The following is a 19,624-nucleotide window of genomic DNA, read 5'->3' on the forward strand; positions in this document are numbered from 1 at the left end:
CTTCTACTTGGTTTTAACTTCTGGTTATTTATGGCACTTGGGATAATTCTCCCTCCGTCCTTTATCTTACTAGGCTAGCCAAATTTGGAAAGAATATATAAATGTTGTATTAACCAAGAGACACCGCCCAGCATTCGATCAGGAGCTGAAGGGAGGCTCCGCTGATCCACTCACAAAGGTGTTCCTGGCACCCCGGAGCGCCCGTGCTGGGACAGGGTTCCCTGCAGGCGGACTTGGGTCCTGCAGCGGGAATGCGCACGCAGCGCAGGTAAGGGGTAAGCCCCGGGACAATCTGGGAGGCCCGGCCCGGCGGACCGAGGGCGGAGTGGGAGCGCCGCGGGGCAGAGGAGGGGCGTGGGAAAGCCGGCAGAGGGTGGGGCTGGGACCGCTTTCGCGCGAGCCAGCGCTCGGCGCGGCCCCGGGGGAGCGGAGAGGCAGGCTAGGGCAGCTCCCCAGCTCCCCGCGTGATAAAACTTGAGAAATAACCAGGAGGGGCGGCTCGGCGTCTCCTGGGTCCAATCCCGTTTCAGGAGCGAACGCGCTCCCGGGCAGGCGAGCCCGACAGAGGCCAAGGAGACTTAAAGAGGAGTGGCAGCGAAGCACGCCCGCACCGCGCGCGCCGCTGCACCTCCGTGGGCTCTCGCCTCCGGCCTCCCGCCCGGCGCGCGCGTCCCCCCCCCCTCCGGCCTGCGCCCCGATGGCCACCGCCGAGCTTCGGATTCCCCTGCGCGGAGCCCTCTGCAGGCTTCTGCTGACCGTCGCGGTGAGTGGGAGCCCGGGCGGGAACCGGGATGGGGAAGGGCTGCACCCGCCCTGGTCCCGCGGGGAAAGCGGAACCGGGGTGAAGCGGACAGAGAGCTGACGGCCCCGCTCAGTCCTCCCGGGCAGGACAAGGCAAATTTGGGCCCGGACGGGTGAGAGCAGAAAACGAACCTTGGAGGGACGACTCGGGACTGAGTTTTGTTTGGGACATCGCGTCCGACTGTTTGAATTACGAGTGGCGCTCCGGCGTGGCTGCGCGGCCCCGGGCCTTCGCGGACGCCTGGGGCTGGCCGTCTTCACCTGGCTCCCGGGGCTAGCGGCGATGATTGGGGCATGTCTCGGTGGAGAGGGACGAACCGTACTTGGTCGGGTATTTCAGGATCCCTGAGTGAGTAAAGCAGACGTGAGGGGAGGTTGAAGAGGCTGCCCCACCCCAGGGTCGCCTGGAATGGGGACGTTAGTGAGTGGAGGGGCTTGGAGTGGTACCCCAGGGTCTCCGCGTGGAATTAACTCTGAACACCGGCTTCTAGATTTTGCTTCTGTGAAAGATCATTCAGAGCTCACCCAGGAGTCCCCTGGCCCGGGGCGCAGTGTGCCTGAGGCGCAAGGGCGTGGGAAGGCTGGATCCCGACTGGAGTTGGGGTCGGTAGTGTGAAGCGGGAGAGGGGGGCTGTTGGGGTGGAGCAGAGAGGATAGAGTCCGGGTGGGTGGAGGGGTGGGATAGGCGTGGATTTGGGTGGTACTTTGTCCCGCTCCGGGAAGGACTGCGCAAGCCCGGAGCCCAGCTTCGGGTCTTCTGTGTCCTGGAAGCCCGTCACTCAGGATGAGATTCGCCTGGAGAGGAAATTAGGGACAGTTCTCCGAGAATTTGGGAGACACGCAACGAAAAATCTGGAACTCTGACGGCGCAGTCTAGACCCGGGTTGCGCTCCAGAAGCGCTGTGGAGAGGAGCCGCAGACCCGCATCCCGGCATCCAAGGATGGGTTTGGGGGTCCGGTGCGGGGAGGACCTGACTAACTCGACATAGGTCGGCTCTGGCTACACGTATTTCTCTGCCTCCAAGCGGGGCTAGTGGATGGATCAAAGCTTTGTCTTCTCTTTGAATCAGCGAGTTATAAATATTGGGTTGGTATGTATGATCTAAGATATGTTTATGGACAATGAATTGTACAAATGAGGGCGTTGATCTGTAAGGCAGCTGTTCCAACAAAATGAGCTGATGAAGTGACTCTTTACAAATGGGAACTGGCCTCCAAGTGTGCTCTTTTGTGATAAATTTGGAAGAGTTTCCAGTTTTTATGTTTAAAAGCATGGATTTAGTGTTCTGAGTTTTCTCTGCGAAAGGGATTGGAGAATGGGGAGTAGAAACTGCCTAGGTGTCGTGCTCCCAAGATCTCCCGTGTATTCGCTGGAGGGAAGGGTGTGAAATTCAAGCAATTGTCGCGGTGACAGGAATGGTGCTGCAGGTGTTGGGGTGTGGCAAGGCAAGAAAGTGCGTGTTAGTCCAAATGGAGATCGTGTCAGCTCTAGTATTTGACGTACTTGTTTAGGATTATTTCAAAAAAGAATTTCCTAAAGTTTAGACTAAATGGGATATCTGGAGACTTGAGTACTGGAGAGTGTACATAGAATAATTTCTTTCATTCAGAATCCCCAGTGCACACATCCCTTCAGTTGCTGCCCTGATGGGTAAATGAAGACCTCTATTGACCATCTACTGTTTGTATTTCCCTTTGCCTCATAGGACTCTCAACTTTCCCAGTATAGTATTAATGGCATAACACTTTAGAGACACAGTTTTCATTTTATAGATACTTTAATGGATCTCTCAAAAACAATTCCTTGTTTGAAGTGAGAGCTTTTCAAAGCCAGTCTTTAACACAAAACTGAGACTTTTAACAGGTTAGCCTTCCCACTCAGCTGTCCCATAAGCTGAGTCACCTTCCCATTTGCACCCTTCTCCTGCATCTGCATCCTTTTCAGAGCTCTCTGTCCTCCGTACACTCTAAACTACTGCCACAAAATAAATTCCTAATGATCCCAACACACAAAGAAAAGAGAAGAAAAAGAAAAAAAGAAAAGAGCAGAGGGGTGGGGTGGGGACTAGAAAGTAAACATATCAGACCATCCCCTGCTGTTGAAAGTGCTGAATGTCTCTTAAAATGTTTCTTCTCTGAATGTAACAAAAATTGAAAACAAATTTGCATTAGCTCAGTTGCTCAGCTGTCCTGCCACATTACAAATAACAGCGCCTTTCAACTATGTGTTTACTGTTGTTCACCATACCAAAACCACTTTGGGAGTTGTTATCTATTATATATTTTAAATAGTATGTTCTTGGGCACAGTGAATCTTTCATTTTGCTAAAAGAACTCTTCAGAAGGAATTACAATACTGTTTTCCTTTCTAGCATAACATACTGCTTGCCCTTGGAGGATGTGAATCCTGCCTGCCCCTATGCTGACAAATGGGCATTCTATCTTTTCAGATTTTATAGCATTAATTAACAAGAATAATGTGATTCCTTTAGCAGACTTTTTGTTGTTGTTGTTACATTTGACATATTCGTCTTTTCAAAATAAGAGTACAATAATTTCTATTAATTTTTGCATCAGTGACAAAAAGGCTGAGGCAAACAAATGAGAACTAGTTTATTTTATAACCAGGATCCTAAGAAAGTCAGAGTTTTGGTGTACATTTGATGGGTGCATTATCCGCTAGCCTTTAAAAAGGAGATTGCTGATGTTTGTGTTGAGATCCAGCTAGATCCTGAAACACCTTCTGAAGCACTAAATACATGTAAACCTATGCACATTTTTTGGTCCTGCTGTAATCCCCTTAGCAGTTAGCATTCCATATATGGAATCCGTGGCCTTCTGCGGTTAATCATGCTTTCCATTTAACTAGGATTCCTGCCTTACAAAGAGTTTGGCTAGAAAGAAACTAATTAGCACGATTTAAGTATTGAGAGTACAGAAAGTTCAGTCTTTTTATTTACCTTTGAGCTGGTAAGAGTTTGAAAGGTATTTCCATTTTGCAGAAGGCAAGTGTCTATAGGAGAAATGTCAGATTTAAAATTTCATAACTATTGTGCTCAGGTAAGAAGAACCTCTTTCTTTTTCAAACTTTCCATAAATTTCCATTGTTTAGCTTTTTTTCCCTCTGTTGAAAAAGGATGCCATTTTAGAAAGCCTATGTGTGTATTCACAGTAAAACTGTACACAAGAGAAAAGTAAAACAATTTCAGATAACCCCTCTCATTTTCACTCTCCTTTTGGCATTAGATTTTCTTATCAGAATTTAATTATTTGTAATGATAAGCTTTCTATCACACAATTAATAAAATTTGAATAATACTGTAAAATGAAATAAAGTAATTAGTTTTTCCCAGACCACATGGACAATACTTTATGTTATTTTCTAAAACTCAATTTGCTACATTTTAATTTAAAGTCCTACAGGTCTAGGCTTTATAAATCAGATATTTAAAGTTGACCTGGAGGATTTTCCATTCAAAGAAAGTCTTTTATAACTAAAATAGCCAATCCATAATTCATTAACCTTAATATTATTTTTGGATGTTGTTTTTTTTATTGGGCATTCTTCTATACAAAAGTTATTTTTAAAATAATCTTTAAAGGTCATTAATTCACCTTTGTTAATCTAATGGTGCCTTTACATTTTTATTTTATTTTCAATAATATAGCCAATCTCTACAAATAGAATAATAAATTATGCTTTCAAGAAGCATGACATAACTGAAATCTATATATGAATATGTTCCCTTTCAAAAATTATATTAATAAATTAATTGTGCATTATTTCTAATGATGTACTATATAACAATGAAAATGAATGAACTATTGCTGTATGCTCAGCATGGATAAATTTCACAAACATAATTTGTGCAAAGACTGCGTATATGTAAAAGCCAAAATTGGCAAAATAAACCTGTATCTTCTTTAAGGACACATAGACATGAGGTAAAATTAAGCAGAGGCAGGGAAGTAAATGATTAGCGCAAAAATTATCCATTAGTTTTAGGGGTTGTGGGAAGGAAGAAAATGCACCTGAGGAGAGAGGTATATAAAAACTTTGAAAATAGTAGTAATATTTTATTTCTTAACTTTGAAGGTGAGCACCCTAGTGTTCATTTTATTATTTTTTAAAATACACATATATATGTTATATGTATATATAAAGCCTTTTGTATTTATATCTTACAAAGGACATTAAAAGAAATGAGCAGTGCAGAGGATCAACAAAACTAAAAGCAATTCTTTGAAAGTGTACATAAACCCTGCTATGGTTGAGCAAGTAAGAAATAGAGAAGGTGCAGATAAAGCAATATTAGAAATAAAAAGAGGCATATTCATAGAGAGGACAGATGTTTTAGATAAACAGATAATAATATTAATGTATTACTTCAGTTAATTTGAAAACAGACAGAATGAGCAGTTCCCTACAAAATACAAATTACCAACTGGCTCAAGGAGGTCTACAAAACCTAAATAGACTTAAAACCATTAAAGATATTGAATTAGAAGTCAAAATGTCTTGACACACAGAAACCTTCATATATCCATCAAGCCCAGAACTGTGGTAGGTAAATTCTTGCATAATTATATGGAACAGATAATTTCTCTCCTATATAAATTGTCTCAAAGAACAGAAAAAAGTGGAATTGTCTTTAACTCATTTTATAAGGATTGTATGATATTGAAGAGTAGTGGACAGATCTCACTTACAGACATATATTTGAAACACTAAAATAAATGGCAGCAAACCAAACCAATAACATATTTAAAAAGCTATGCCCATGTAAGATTTATCTCAGGAATGTAAAGATGGTTTCATATTACAAAATCTATTATTATTTTTTTTGTTTTGAGAGAGAGCATGGGTACATGTGCTTGCATGAGTGGGGGGAGGGACAGAGAGAGAGAGAGAGACAGAGAATCCTAAGCAAGCTTCATGCCCAGCACAGAGCCCAGTGCATAACATACTGAAGCATACCTAACAAAAATAAATGAATGAAAAAAGACAGAAAGAAAGAATGGAAAAGAGAAGAAAGGGAAGGAAGAGAAGGAAGAGAAGGAAGGAAGGAAGGAAGGGAGGGAGGGAGGGAGGGAGGAAGGAAGGAAGGAAGGAAGGAAGGAGGGAAGAAACTAACCCTTAATGAATGGTGAAATGTAAAAGCATTATCTTTATTTATTCATTTATTTTTATAATAACTTTTTTTATTATATTATGTTAGTCACCATACTGTACAAAAAGCATTTTCTTTAAAGTTTAGAAACAAATCCACAGTGGTCACTATAGCTGTTCCAATGCAGCATTCTACTGGAGGTCTTAACAAGCACATGCATCAGATAAAATATGTAATAACAATAATGAAAGAGGTTAAGGATTTAAAGAAAGAAATCTGATTGCCATTTTGCCAGCTAGAGGATTAGCTACCAGGGAGATCCTACACTATCTTTACAAACTACTAGAACTAGTAAAAGTCAGCAAGTTTCCTGGATAAAAAGCAGAAAGATTTTTCATGGAATTGGTCAGCTGACCATAAGAATTTCTGAAAGAATAGGAGGTGAACAAAGCAAACTTTATTTATTTATTTATTTATTTATAAAGATTTTATTAATTTATTTAATAGAGAGAGACAGCAAGAGAGGAAACCCAAGCAAGGGGACTGGGAGAGGGAGAAGCAGGCATTCCACTGAGCTGGGAGCCCAAGTGGGGCTTGATCCCAGGACCCTGGGATCATGACCTGAGCCGAAGGCACACACTTAACTGAGTGAACCACCCAGGCACCCCAGCAAACATAATTTAAAGGAAGATGATAGGGATTGGGGCCACCATAACAAGTACTACAATTTATAATAGAGCTATATTAATTAAAACTATATAGTGTTGGTGTAGAGATAAACACATATACTGATGAAATAATGCAGAGGGCTCAGAAATAGATTCTGTATTTGGGGTCCAGGCATATGATGTATGCAGCATTATCACTGTGAGTTAAGAAGGGAAGAGTAGCTCAGTGATGGTTCTACATGGTTGTCTATCCATATGGCAAAGGATAAGATTAGATATCTTCCGTGAATCACACACAAAATACATTCCGTATGAGTAAAAGATTAAAACATTGGAAGTAACTTTGAAAGTTTTATAAGAAAATACCAGATAATATGTTTATGACAGGGTAGAGAGGGAGATATTAATACACAAAGTATAAGCTAGAAGAAATGTTTAATGAAATTGACTACTTAAAAAAATTAAAGGAGGGGTCCCTGGGTGGCTCATTTGGTTGAACGTCCAATTCTTGGTTTCAGCTCAGATCGTGATCTCATCAATTGTGAGAACAAGCCCCCAGTTGGGCTCTACACTCAGTGGGGCAGGAGGGGGGGGTGTCTGCTTGAAGATTCTCTCCTTCTACCCCTCTCATGAGCTCTCTCTCAAATAAATAAACAAAATCTTTTAAAAAGAAAACTAAAGGAAATGCTTAATAAATTTGACTACTTTAAAACTGAAGCACCGTTTATCAGAAAGATACCACTAAAAGAGTACAAAAGCAACCTACATAAGCCTACAAGTAAAATATAATTTAAAAAAAGACAATACATGAAATGATTAAATGAGAGGAATGGATAATTTACAGAAGGTAAATGGCAACTTAACACAAGAAACGATACTTAATCTCACTAGAAATTAAGGAAATGCACATTAAAGTGACAGTTATAGAATTGGCAAAAATTGGAAAAGCCAATTGTAGTAGAGGATACGAGAAACAGAGGAATCAAATATTCTGGCAACATTAATATAAATTGATGTTAGTATTTTGGACAGCAACTTGGTAATAGTTAATCAAATTGGAGTAATATATTTCTGTCCTAATATTCTGCACCTGCAAAGCTGTTTATTACAGTGTCATTTGTAATAGAGAAAATGGAAAACAAGAATACAGTCTAAATGACTATCATAGGGGAATGAGCAAAAATAAACCTGTGTAGTTATAGAAAAAGCTTAAATATATTTTGAGTGAAAAATACAAGTTGCAAAAGGATGCATAAAGACACAATGTCAGTTTATATTCTACAGGCACATACATACATAATAAAAGTACAAAAACCTGCAGAGGAAGTTTAAATGCCAACTTAGAAAAAACCCTTCCTTGAAGAAGAGAAATGGAAATGGAGTAGAGCAAAGCCATATGTGTAAATTTTAATTTAAAAAAATGAAGCAATGGGGAACCTGGCTGGCTCTGTTGGAAGAGCATGAAACTCTTGATCTCGGGGTCATGAGTTCAAGCCCCCTGTTGGATGTAGAGGTTACTAAAAAAAATAAACTTCAAAAAAAAAAAAAAGCAAAAATTACAAAATTAATTTAAAAATCTGGATAGGTACATACACATTTATTCTAGTATGTTCTGTTTGATTTAAATACTTCATATTTAACTTCAAATATTTTTTAAAGATTTGTGATTAAAATATATTGAACATGACTTTCTTTTGATAGAGTTCAAACATAGTTGGACCAATAGGTGCATTATTAAATAAAACCATTTTTCACCCATGGTGACAACTGTATTCTGAGGGACAATATTCACCTGAGCATACATAATATGGTTGAATTATTTTTAAGAGTAAACAACTTATTGCTTTATTGTCACAGCAATCTGATTATGACTGTGAAAATGACTTTTTTTGCTTATTATATTTAAATTAAACAACACTATTAAATGTTGACCCTATTTTTGAGTTGTTTTACTGAACTAATTCAAGCAACAATAAGATCTTACATTGCAGTTATATTGCAGTAACATATTGATGTAAGATATGATTGTGCATATCGTACGTGCATATATATTTATAGTTTGTTACCACCATGACTTAAAGTCTTTTAATTTTGTGAAGGAATTTGTTTTACATTTGATTATATCAGAAGTGAAATGCTTCTTTGTTGTTATCCAATTTTGTCTTGCTGAAGTTACTTATGTGACTTTGTAAATTGGGAAGAGCTTCTCACCGCCAATGTGTGGAGGTTGATGGCCAATTTCGTTATTGAAAGTAATGCTGCTGTGAATATTCATGTGCAAGTTTTTGTGTGGGTGTAGATTTTCACTTCTTAGGGGTAGGAGTGAAATTGCTAGATTATATGTTAAGCATATGATTAACTTTTTAAGAAACTGCCAAACTATGTTCCAAATTTGCTGCACCATTTTATGTTTCCACCAGCAATGCATGAGGGTTCCAGTTTTTCTACATCTTTGGCAACTCTTGTTATTTTTCTGTCTTGTTTCCTTCAGCCATCCTAGTGGGTATCTGATTGTGGTTTAAGTTTGCATGACTGTAGTGCCCAGTGATGTTGGGCATCTTTTCATCCACTAATTGACTGCTTGTATATCTTCTTTGGATAACAGTCACTCAAATCCTTTGCCCATTTTTTTTTGCGGTGTTTGTCTTTTTATTGAGTTTTAAAAGTTTTTAATATTTTTTGATATGTCCTTCATTGCTATCTGATTAGAAAATGTTTTCTCCCATTCTGTAGGTTGTAATTTCACTTTCTGTGGTATGGTATCTTTTAAACAGCAAAAGTTTTAAATTTGATGAAGTCCTATTAATTTTTCTTTTATCATTTGTGCTTCTGGTGTTATAAGACATCATTGCCTAATCCAAGATCATAAAGATTTATTTTCAGTTTTCCTCTAAATGTAGTTCTTTAGGTCTGTGATCCATTTTGAGGTAATTTTATATATGGTATGAGGTAAGGGTACAAATTCATTTTTTAATGGGATATTTAATTGTCTCAGCACCCTTTGGTGAAAAGACGATTTCTTTCCCTTGAACTTTCTGAAACCTTTGCCCAAAATTGGCTAACCACAAAAGTAAAGGCTAATTTATAGAATTTCAGTTCTATTCCATTTGTCTATATGTTTATCCTTATGCCAGCACCACTCTGTGGATTATTGTATCTTTGTAGTAAATTTTGAAATTGGGAAATGTAAGTCCTACAACTTTGGTGTTTTTCAAGTTTATTTGGGTCTTTGGGTCCCTTGCATTTCTACAAAGATTAATTTTTAAGTTCTGAAAAAAAGTTTTTTGGGATTTCAATAGAGATTGCATTGACTCTGGTGAGCTTTGGAAATTGATCTTCTGATCCATGAAGATGGAACATCTATTGTGAATGGAAGTAGTTGCTTGCTTTTATTTTCAGATTCTTTATTGCTAGTAGATAGGAATACAATCGGCTTTTGTACGTTGATCTTGTATCTTGCAGCCTTGCTGAACTCACTTATTATTTTTATTCCTTTGGATATTCTATGTACAAGATCACATCATCTGCAAATAGAGACTTTTTACTCCTTCCTTTTCAGTCTAGAGGCCTTTAATTTGTGTGTGTGTGTGTGTGTGTGTGTGTGCATGTGCAATTGCCCTGTCTAGAAGCTCCTGTATAATGTTGAATAGAAGTGGAGAGAGAGGGCATCATTGTCTTGTTGCTGATGTCAAAGGAAAGCATTCAGTCTTTCTTCATTAAGTATGATGGTGGTTTTAAGTTTTCCAGAGACGTCCTTTATCATGTTGAGCAAGTTCCTTTCTATTCCTAGTTTGTTGACGGCTTTTAATTGTAAATAGAGGTTGGATTTTGTCAATTACTTGCACCTATTGAGATAATCATATAGTTTTGTTTTTTATTCTTTTTTTAAAAACCACTTTATTGAAGTAAGATTGACATACAAGAAGCTATACATATTTAACATATATGACTTGATGAATTTGGAGATAAGTATACATCTGTGAAATCACCAAAACAATCTATGACATAAATGTATCCATTATCTCTAAAAATTTCCTCTCACCCTCTTTATTTAATTTGTATTATTTTAACAAAAATTTTAAGTATATAATGTGGTATTGTTACGTATAGGCATTATGCTATACAGCAGATTAAAGGATTTATTTTTATTGTTTATCTGAAACTTTGTTCTTTATTCTATACTGTATTAATGTAACCCTTTTTCTTTTCNCACCCTCTTTATTTAATTTGTATTATTTTAACAAAAATTTTAAGTATATAATGTGGTATTGTTACGTATAGGCATTATGCTATACAGCAGATTAAAGGATTTATTTTTATTGTTTATCTGAAACTTTGTTCTTTATTCTATACTGTATTAATGTAACACTTTTTCTTTTCTTTTTTTTTTTTTTAATTCTAGGTCTTCAGTTTTGCTTGTGAAGCCTGCGAAAAGGTGACATTTAATATACCTTCCAAACTAGAGGCAGACAAAATAGTTGGCAGAGGTGAGAAATTTCAAAACAAGTGTCTTTATTTTATTTTGTTTTTTTTAAAGATTTTATTTATTTATTCGACAGAGATAGAGACAGCCAGCGAGAGAGGGAACACAAGCAGGGGGAGTGGGAGAGGAAGAAGCAGGCTCATAGCAGAGGAGCCTGATGTGGGGCTCGATCCCAGAACGCCGGGATCACGCCCCAAGCCCGAAGGCAGACGCTTAACCGCTGTGCCACCCAGGCGCCCCACAAAACAAGTGTCTTTAAAACAGCAATTTAGTTTACTTATGCTAAAAAGAGCATATTATTCCATCTTTGCCTTTTGGAATTAGCCTTAATCTATTTATACTTAGATACAATTCAAGATAGTTTTAAATATAGATTGCTCTTTATAACTCCATTGAATTCTGTGGTTGATTCCAATGCAAATGTTCTAATCCCCATTTTTGTATTTATTTATGTTTTAACAGTTTAAAGATTACATGAAGAATTATGTGTAGGGGGCACAGTTTGTTAAGAGTTATGTGTAGGGGGCTCAGTTGGTTAAGCATCTAACTCTTTTTTTTTTTTTTAAAGATTTTATTTATTTATTTGACAGAGATAGAAACAGCCAGCGAGAGAGGGAACACAAGCAGGGGGAGTGGGAGAGGAAGAAGCAGGCTCATAGTGAAAGAGCCTGATGTGGGGCTCGATCCCATAACGCCGGGATCACGCCCTGAGCCGAAGGCAGACGCTTAACCGCTGTGCCACCCAGGCGCCCCGTGCATCTAACTCTTGATTTCAGTGCAGGTCATAATATCAGGGTCCTGAGATCCAGCCCCACGTGGGTCTCTGCACTGGGAGTGGAGCCTGCTTGAGATTCCCTCTTTCCCTCTCTCTCTCTGTCCCTCCCTCCACTCACAGGTTCGCCCTTTCTCTCTCTCTCTCTCAATAAATAAATAAATAAATACAATCTTAAAAAAAAGTTACATGTAGAATGTAACCCTTTTATTACCTTAGTATTCTAAGCATTAGAGAAGTATGGATAAGTGGCTGAGAAAATCAGAGCAGTTTTTTAAATCAATGCTAGAGCTGCATTGAGGAACAGCACAAGATGGCTGGACTTAATCAGCCATTTTCACATGGAGAAATTGGGGAACTTTATAAACTTCCCCAGGAGCTGGGAAGCTCTGGCCAGATGGACTTTTCATGTGATATAGGGAATACAAGATGAAAGAATCATGTTTTGTTTTGTTTAAAGAGATATAGCTTGTCCCAGACATCCCAAATTTACTTTTTCAGCAAAATGTCCCATTTCTGGTTAAGTGCCTCTTTTAGTTTTTATTAAACAAATGCCACTTTAATTCCTTCGGGAAGGAAGAAAAAACAAGATGTAAAAGAGAGGGGTGTTCCTTTGGGGGATAGATGAGAAGTTATCATTATGCTAAAAATGTAAAGATGAGAGAAATATGTCCTCGTTCCTAAAGATGTTCACTTCTTTTTAATTCAGTGTTTCCATCTGTGACAGATTTGGATTAAAGTGACGAGGTTTTACACGGGTAACGGTAATCCTTTGAGAGGATTACTTAAGTGTGCATTAATATATTACTTAAGTGCACATTCCTATATCTGTTTGGGTGTTGTTAAAACAGATAGTTGAAGAATGAGATGAATTCGATACTTTTGATGTAAGTTTCAAACCACTTCTGTTGATATGTATAGTTCATTACTTTTTACTCCCAGGAGGAAAACTCCCAGGGAGAGAAGAGCCACATGCAGAGTTTCAGTGAGGAGCCCTGGAAAGCTAGGACTAGGAACACAGAACTGTGGGCATGAGGGGAGCTGGTGGTTGGTGGGACGCGGTAACAGGAGTGCCAGTGGGAAGATTTCAAAGATAGACTTTTCTTATTTGACTATTTGCTAAATTCGTACCTTCTGTTGCTGTTTGGGCTCATGTGTATAACTTCTGGCTGAATCTTAAAAGACTCAGAAGTGCTAAGGAAAACTTTTCTGTTTGTTTATTCAGCTGTGTGTGGGGGCGTGTAGCTCAGCTTTGTCATGATTGCAGCACACACGCCTCTTTGATAGGAAGATCATTTTCAGAAGCCTCTGGAAGCATATGAAAGTTTAAAAACACCTTACTTAATACATGTGTACAATCAAGAATTATTTTTTAACTGAAAAACAATTTTTTTTTAGGAAGAAACTAAAGATATTTGGTAAATGCAAAGTGATTGATTTATTTCATTTCATGATTTTGAAGAAGGTGTATACATTGTTTCAATATTTGTTTTTTTCTTTTTGCATGTGTTTCTACTTTGCAACTTGGAAACTTTTGCTTGTAGTTAATTTGAAAGACTGCCTCAGGTCTGCAGACCTCATCCAGTCCCGTGACCCTGATTTCAGAGTTCTAGATGACGGCTCAGTCTACACAGCCAGCACTGTGGTGTTGTCCGATGAGAAAAGATCATTCACCATATGGCTTTCTGACACCAAGACACAGACACAGAAAGAGATTAAGGTGCTCCTGGAACATGAGAAGAAGGTATTCAAAATACATTGATATTGTCAGGCATGCTTTTCTTTTCATTTAAATACTTTCATTAAAAATTGCAAAGTGGGGGTGCCTGGGTGGCTCAGTCGGTTAAGCGTCTGCCTTTGGCTCAGGTCACGATTACAGGACCCTGGGATCAAGCCCCATGCATGGCTCTCTGCTTAGCGGGGAGCCTCTTCTCCCTCTTCCACTCCCCCTGCTTGTGCTCTCTCTCTATCAAATAAACAAATAAAATCTTTTAAAAACTTTTAAAAAATTTAAAAAATTGCAAAGAGGACAAAAGGATAAATCGGTTTTTATCCTCTTCTTTACTCCCTCCTTCAGTTTGCTTTCCCTCCCTTTCTCTCTTCCCCTTCTCCCCCACCAACACTGGCTAAACATTGGCTTTGGGTTTTTCTTTGTTAAATCTAAATGGCACCTCTTCTGGGAAGCCTTCCTCCACCTCTAAAGTCCAACTAATTGCTTTTGTGTGTCCATGTCAGTTTGTTACCCCTCTATTATAAGCATTTGGAATTTTTTTTTAATTTGTGCAAACAATTTATCTGTAATTGCTTGAGGGCACAAATTGATTCCTTTTGTGCTTATAACCTCAGTAATACCTATCTTGTAGTCAGTAGGTGTATGTTAAATTAATGTTAAGAACAGTGGTTTCCAGTGAATAAGAGGTTGATTTCAAGTGTCACAGTGACTCTGATGTTAAAATAGGATGGGGATCCTGAAGTGTGTGCAAGAATGGATAAAAGGATACATGACATGGTATTGGCTGTCATTCGCTGCACTTCTGGATTCCACATCATGAGGAATGCCATTTGTGAAGGTCGTCACAAAAATGTTCAAAGGTTTAGACTGGGTTACAGTGAATTCATGTTAAGTGAATTAATGATAAAATTAAATAACTATTTTTCACGTTAATACATGTTCAATAAAATTATTAATTAATTGTCTGGAAATAAAATAGCTTCCCTGCAACACCATGAGATGGGATGGAAACCACTCAAAAGCCCAGTGGAACTTTTTGTGATGATGGAAATGTTCTATCATCTGCACTGCCTCATATGGTAGCTGAATATTAATGGTTAATGAGCAGTTGGCTCGTGGCTAGTGCAACCAAAGGATGGCACTTTATATTTTATTTAATTACAATCAATTTAAATTTAAATAATCACCTACAGTTAGAGCTGCCATTTTGGAGAGGGCTGCTGAGAGTGTTAAGGCAATGAAGAATGAGCCTTTTCTTGCTCTGGTTCTCCTGAGAGTGTGAGGTTTTAGCAGAAAGAACAGGCTGTCTTTAGAGTTGTTATAAAGAGGACATGTTGGCTATCTCTATGTGGGAGAGAAGAGGAAGAACTAAGAGTGCACTGATGATTTTCCTAACCTGAAAGTATGGTCAGTGTTAGAAAGGTATACAAAATGAAGTTCTTCCGTTTATGAAACTTTAAACTCTGGATGCATTCTTTATTCCCCATCTAACGCAAAAAGATCTTATCATCTGGCCTTTCGCTCATGAGGTTGATGGACTGTCCACTCCTTTGCAACAAAGTTGGCTGTGATACTTTTATTTATTTAATTTTCTTTCTGTAAATTCAGGTACTGAGGAAAAGAGATACTAAAGAACCCGTCCTCAGGCGTTCCAAGAGGAGATGGGCTCCTATTCCCTGCTCAATGCAAGAGAATTCACTGGGCCCGTTCCCTTTGTTTCTTCAACAGGTAAGTTTTACATTCTTTCTGATTGGGAGTGTTTTAATTCTCGGTCTCTGTTTTGTTCAGGTTTCATAACTCTTCAGACATTTAAAAAGAAACAGGTTTGATTGAAGATAGTCATGAAGTATAAGCAAAATGAGTAAAATGAGAAAATCACTAAAAAACTAATAATAATATGAAAAAGACTACAGCCATTAAATGATCTTTATGAGCTTACTCGTTCATTTAGCAGCGAGTATTGAGCACCTACTGTGTCCCACGGAAGGTGCTGCTCTAAGTACGACCCTAGAAATAAATTTAGCCAAACCTTGGCTCTCATGTAGATTTTGAGCCTAGGAATGAAGACAGAGGTAGACACAGTCTAGGGCTCATGTTACTTTTGCTCATCTCCCATTGTCCCGATCTTTTCATGTGGCCATACCTAATTGTAAGGGAGCCTGAGAAATGTGTTTCTCTTGGGCAATCTTGCACTCAGCTATAAATTCCAACACAAAGGAACATGGGCAGAATAGATATTAGGGGATATTAGCACCCTCTGACAATGGTGTCATCTTCACACCACACATCCAGCCGATCAGCAAATCCTGTTGGCCATACCTGCAAATTATACCCAGAATCTAAGCATTTCTCACCACCCGTACTGCTATCATGAATTCTTGCAGTAACTAAATGGTCTTCCTGCTTCTTTGCTTACCTACTCACCCACGTTTAGTCTTAACAAAACACCAAGTATTACCTTTTTAAAATATAAATTACATATATTAGTCTTGTCTAAACTTTCTAATAGGTTCCCACCTGACTACAAGGAAAAGTCAACACCTTTGGAATCACTTATGTTTCTTACCTGCTAGCTTTCTCTGCTCTAACCACAGTGGCCTCTTTACTGCTCCTTGAACACTCCGGGCACAACCCTAACCCCGGTCCCTTTGTACTTTGTGTTTCCTCTGCCAGGAAAAGTCTTCCCTGTTTATTCTCATATGTCACTCCTCTAGTTTTTGCTGGTTCCCCTCCCTAAGAAATACTCACATTAGCGTTCCCTTCACCAGTGTGTGAGAGTCCCTGATGGCCTGGCTCCTGCTAACAGTGGGTACTGTTGTTCTTTTCTATCTTTGCCAAATCTCTAGATGGAAAATTATGGTTTATTGTTTTTAATTACATTTTTTTGGTTACTCTTTATGTTGAACATTATTTTCATTAAATCTGAGAAGTTTGAAAAAATCTTTCGCTAGATGCTCCTTATTGTTTTGTGTGCCAATGAAGTGATAAATGTGATTATTATTTTATTAAAGTCTCTTTAATATTAAAAAATAGAAATGCATAAGGTACATTTTAAAAAATAGCATTTTAACAGATTTTAATTTAAAATGTTTACAAATATGGTTTTTCCCTCTTAGGTTCAGTCCGATGCAGCACAGAACTATACCATCTTCTACTCAATAAGTGGGCGTGGAGTTGACCAAGAACCTTTAAATTTGTTTTTCATAGAAAAAGACACTGGAAATCTGTATTGTACCCGGGCTGTGGATCGTGAAGAATATGACGTTTTTGATGTAGGAGTTTTATTGATATACATGATTTTAAATGATTTAACTTTTTCTTCTGATACTCCATGTACTCTTTCCTGTCTTCTTGCATTCTCTCTCAGAGTCAAAGGAAATAGGTAGTGCAATATTTTGGAATATTTGATCTGCTCTTTATCTTACCTTCTGTTAGGTAAGCCTAAAATGAAACAAAGAGGTTTAGTTGTATTTGGATGTAAATTCCGGTACATTTCCAGGGGTTGGTTTTGTTTATGAGATATTTTCTCTCTCTGGTCCTGCTATATTTTCCTCTCTCCCGGACATGGCCACCATTGATTGGAACCCTCTTCTGCTCTGTGTTGTTTATTTATTAAAAACAATTTTTTTTTGTTCTTCCTTCCACTTATGTGATACTCTGACCATGTCTGAGAATTAGGTAAGGAAGCAAAAGTGGGAGACCAAACCCAAACAAAGTCAATAAGTCAGTCTTCTGATATGAATGAGCTTATAGTCAATGAAGAATAACTCAGAAAATTTTCAGTGTAATATGGTAAAATCTGTGGGGTCATGTGGTCATCGCTACGGTGCAGGGGGGGATATTTCTCCATAAGAAAGAGGGATTCTCTTTCTAAAAGAAGGAAGAGATGCTGGTAAGCAAACGTAACTGATGTTCACCACATGACATTTCTTCGCTTTTCGTTAGAAAATTTTCAACTTGGTGTTGTAATCGCATGCTGAATAGAAATACTATATGTTGGCTGATTTAATTTAAATATAAAAAAGGAAATACATTCTATTTGACATTACATTGCCCTTTGATTAATTGGCAAGAAACTAGTAAGTGTGTTTTGTTACAAAATCTCTTACAAATATGTGATCTATGAGGTAAAACAATAAAAATCTTGTTAGTTGCAAGATTGAGAATCATGGCTTTCTTTAGATGATGCACTAGGGATCTTTCCCATTGCAGTGAGTTTAATTGTTCTCCCCAATATAGCTCTCTGATTACGGAGAGAGTAAGAACTATAATCTGAGTCTAATCAACAGAGTTGTCTCTGACATGACCGTACTCTGGAGTTTTATTTGAAGTGCAGCCATTTCTCTGAAACACTGGATCCCTCTTACTGCACTGAAAGTGCTTTTCCATTTGATGCTTTGATGATTAAAAAAAGAATTGAATAGAATTTAAGTGTTTAATTACCAAAAAGATTTACAAAGAAGGTAGCAGGTAAATCACAGTGTCCTCTCTTGCTAGAACCTTATGTTAATAGACTATCGGTCCTGCTTTTTCTTGTTTTCCAGTTGATTGCCTATGCCTCGACTGCGGATGGGTATTCAGCAGACTTACCTCTTCCACTGCCCATCAGAGTGGAGGATGAAAATGACAACCACCCCATTTTCACAGAAGCTATTTATAATTTTGAAGTTCCAGAAAGTAGCCGAGTTGGTAAGATAATTTTTTTAATTGAACTGTTTTGTATGTGCTTTCTTTTGCCATTTGTATTTTTTCTTCTAGGAGATGTATGTTCATTCCCTTTGCTCTTACTTTCCTTGATGTTTATCTTGCTCTCAATTGTTTTTTAAATCTAGCTAAAAATGCTCTTTACGTGTTAAGGATATTAACCTTTGTGACATTGCAAATATTCTCCCAGTGTATTGTTGCTTTTTAGTTTTATCAAAGCTACTTTTTTGAGGTAAAGAAGTTCAGGACTTCCATTTAGTTAAATCTATCCTTATTAGACTCACAAAAGCCTTTTCCTTCCATATTTTATGGTAAGGGAACTTTTATTTATTTATTTATTTTTTAATTTTAAATTCAGTTAATTAAATGTAATGTATTACTAGTTTTGGAGGTGGGGGTCAGTGATTCATAAATCTTATATAATACCCAGTGCTCATTATATCACATATCTTTTTAATGTACATCACCCAGTTCCCCCACCCCCTCACTCCCCTCTCCTCCAGCAACCCTCAGTTTGTTTCCTATGATTAAGAGTCTCTTATGGTTTGTCTCCCTCTCTGTTTTCAGCTTGTTTTATTTTTTCTGTTCTTTCCCTATGATCTTCTGTTTTGTTTCTTAAATTCCACATATGAGTGACATCATATGATAATTGTCTTTCTCGAATTGACTTATTTTGCTTAGCATAATACCCTTTAGTTCCATTCACGTCATTACAAATGGCAAGATTTCATTTTTTCTCATGGCTGAGTAATATTCCATTGTATACATATACCACATCTTCTTTATCCATTTGTCTGTTGATGGACATCTGGGCTCTTTCCATGGTTTGGCTATTGTGGACACTGCTGCTATAAACATTGGGGTGCAGGTGCCCCTTCAGATCACTACATTAATGTCTTTGGGGTAAATAACTAGTAGTTCAGTTGCTGGGTCATAGGGTAGCTCTATTTTCAAGTTTTTGAGGAACTTACATACTGTTTTCCAGAGTGGATGCACCAGCTGGCATTCCCACCAACAGTGTAGGAGGGCTCCCCTTTCTCTGCATCCTCGCCAACGTCTGTCATTTCCTGACTTGTTAATGTTAGGATTGTTAATGTCTTGCATTTCCTGACTTGTTAATGCCGACTGGTGTGTGAGGCGGTATCTCCTTGTGGTTTTGATTTGTATTTCCCTGATGCTGGGTGCTATTGAGTACTTTTTTATGTGTCTGTGTTGGCCATTTGTATGTCTTCTTTGGAGAAATGTCTGTTCGTGTCTTCTGCCCATTTCTTGACTGGATTATTTGTTTTTTGGGTGTTGAGTTTGATAACTTCTTTATGCATCTTGGATACTAGCCCTTTATCTGATAAGATA

General features: G+C 38.3%; 1 protein-coding gene across 2 annotated transcripts in view; it reads left to right on the forward strand.

Moving 5' to 3' along the window:
• Positions 1-417: 417 nt before the first annotated feature.
• The window catches only part of DSC3 (desmocollin 3), a 44,682-nt gene continuing 25,475 nt past the window's right edge, over positions 418-19,624 (forward strand). Inside the window, exons 1-6 of one of the 2 annotated variants that reach the window (XM_034652450.1) lie at positions 418-763; positions 10,983-11,067; positions 13,380-13,579; positions 15,176-15,295; positions 16,684-16,839; positions 18,112-18,256. In XM_034652450.1, coding sequence (XP_034508341.1) covers positions 698-763; positions 10,983-11,067; positions 13,380-13,579; positions 15,176-15,295; positions 16,684-16,839; positions 18,112-18,256 — 772 coding nt within the window. In that variant the 5' untranslated portion in view covers positions 418-697. The remainder of the gene's footprint in view (positions 764-10,982; positions 11,068-13,379; positions 13,580-15,175; positions 15,296-16,683; positions 16,840-18,111; positions 18,257-19,624) is intronic. The other variant, XM_034652451.1, reaches the window with a different exon arrangement.

This window comes from Ailuropoda melanoleuca, unplaced genomic scaffold, assembly GCF_002007445.2.
Source record: "Ailuropoda melanoleuca isolate Jingjing unplaced genomic scaffold, ASM200744v2 unplaced-scaffold6034, whole genome shotgun sequence".
Lineage (NCBI taxonomy): Eukaryota > Metazoa > Chordata > Mammalia > Carnivora > Ursidae > Ailuropoda > Ailuropoda melanoleuca.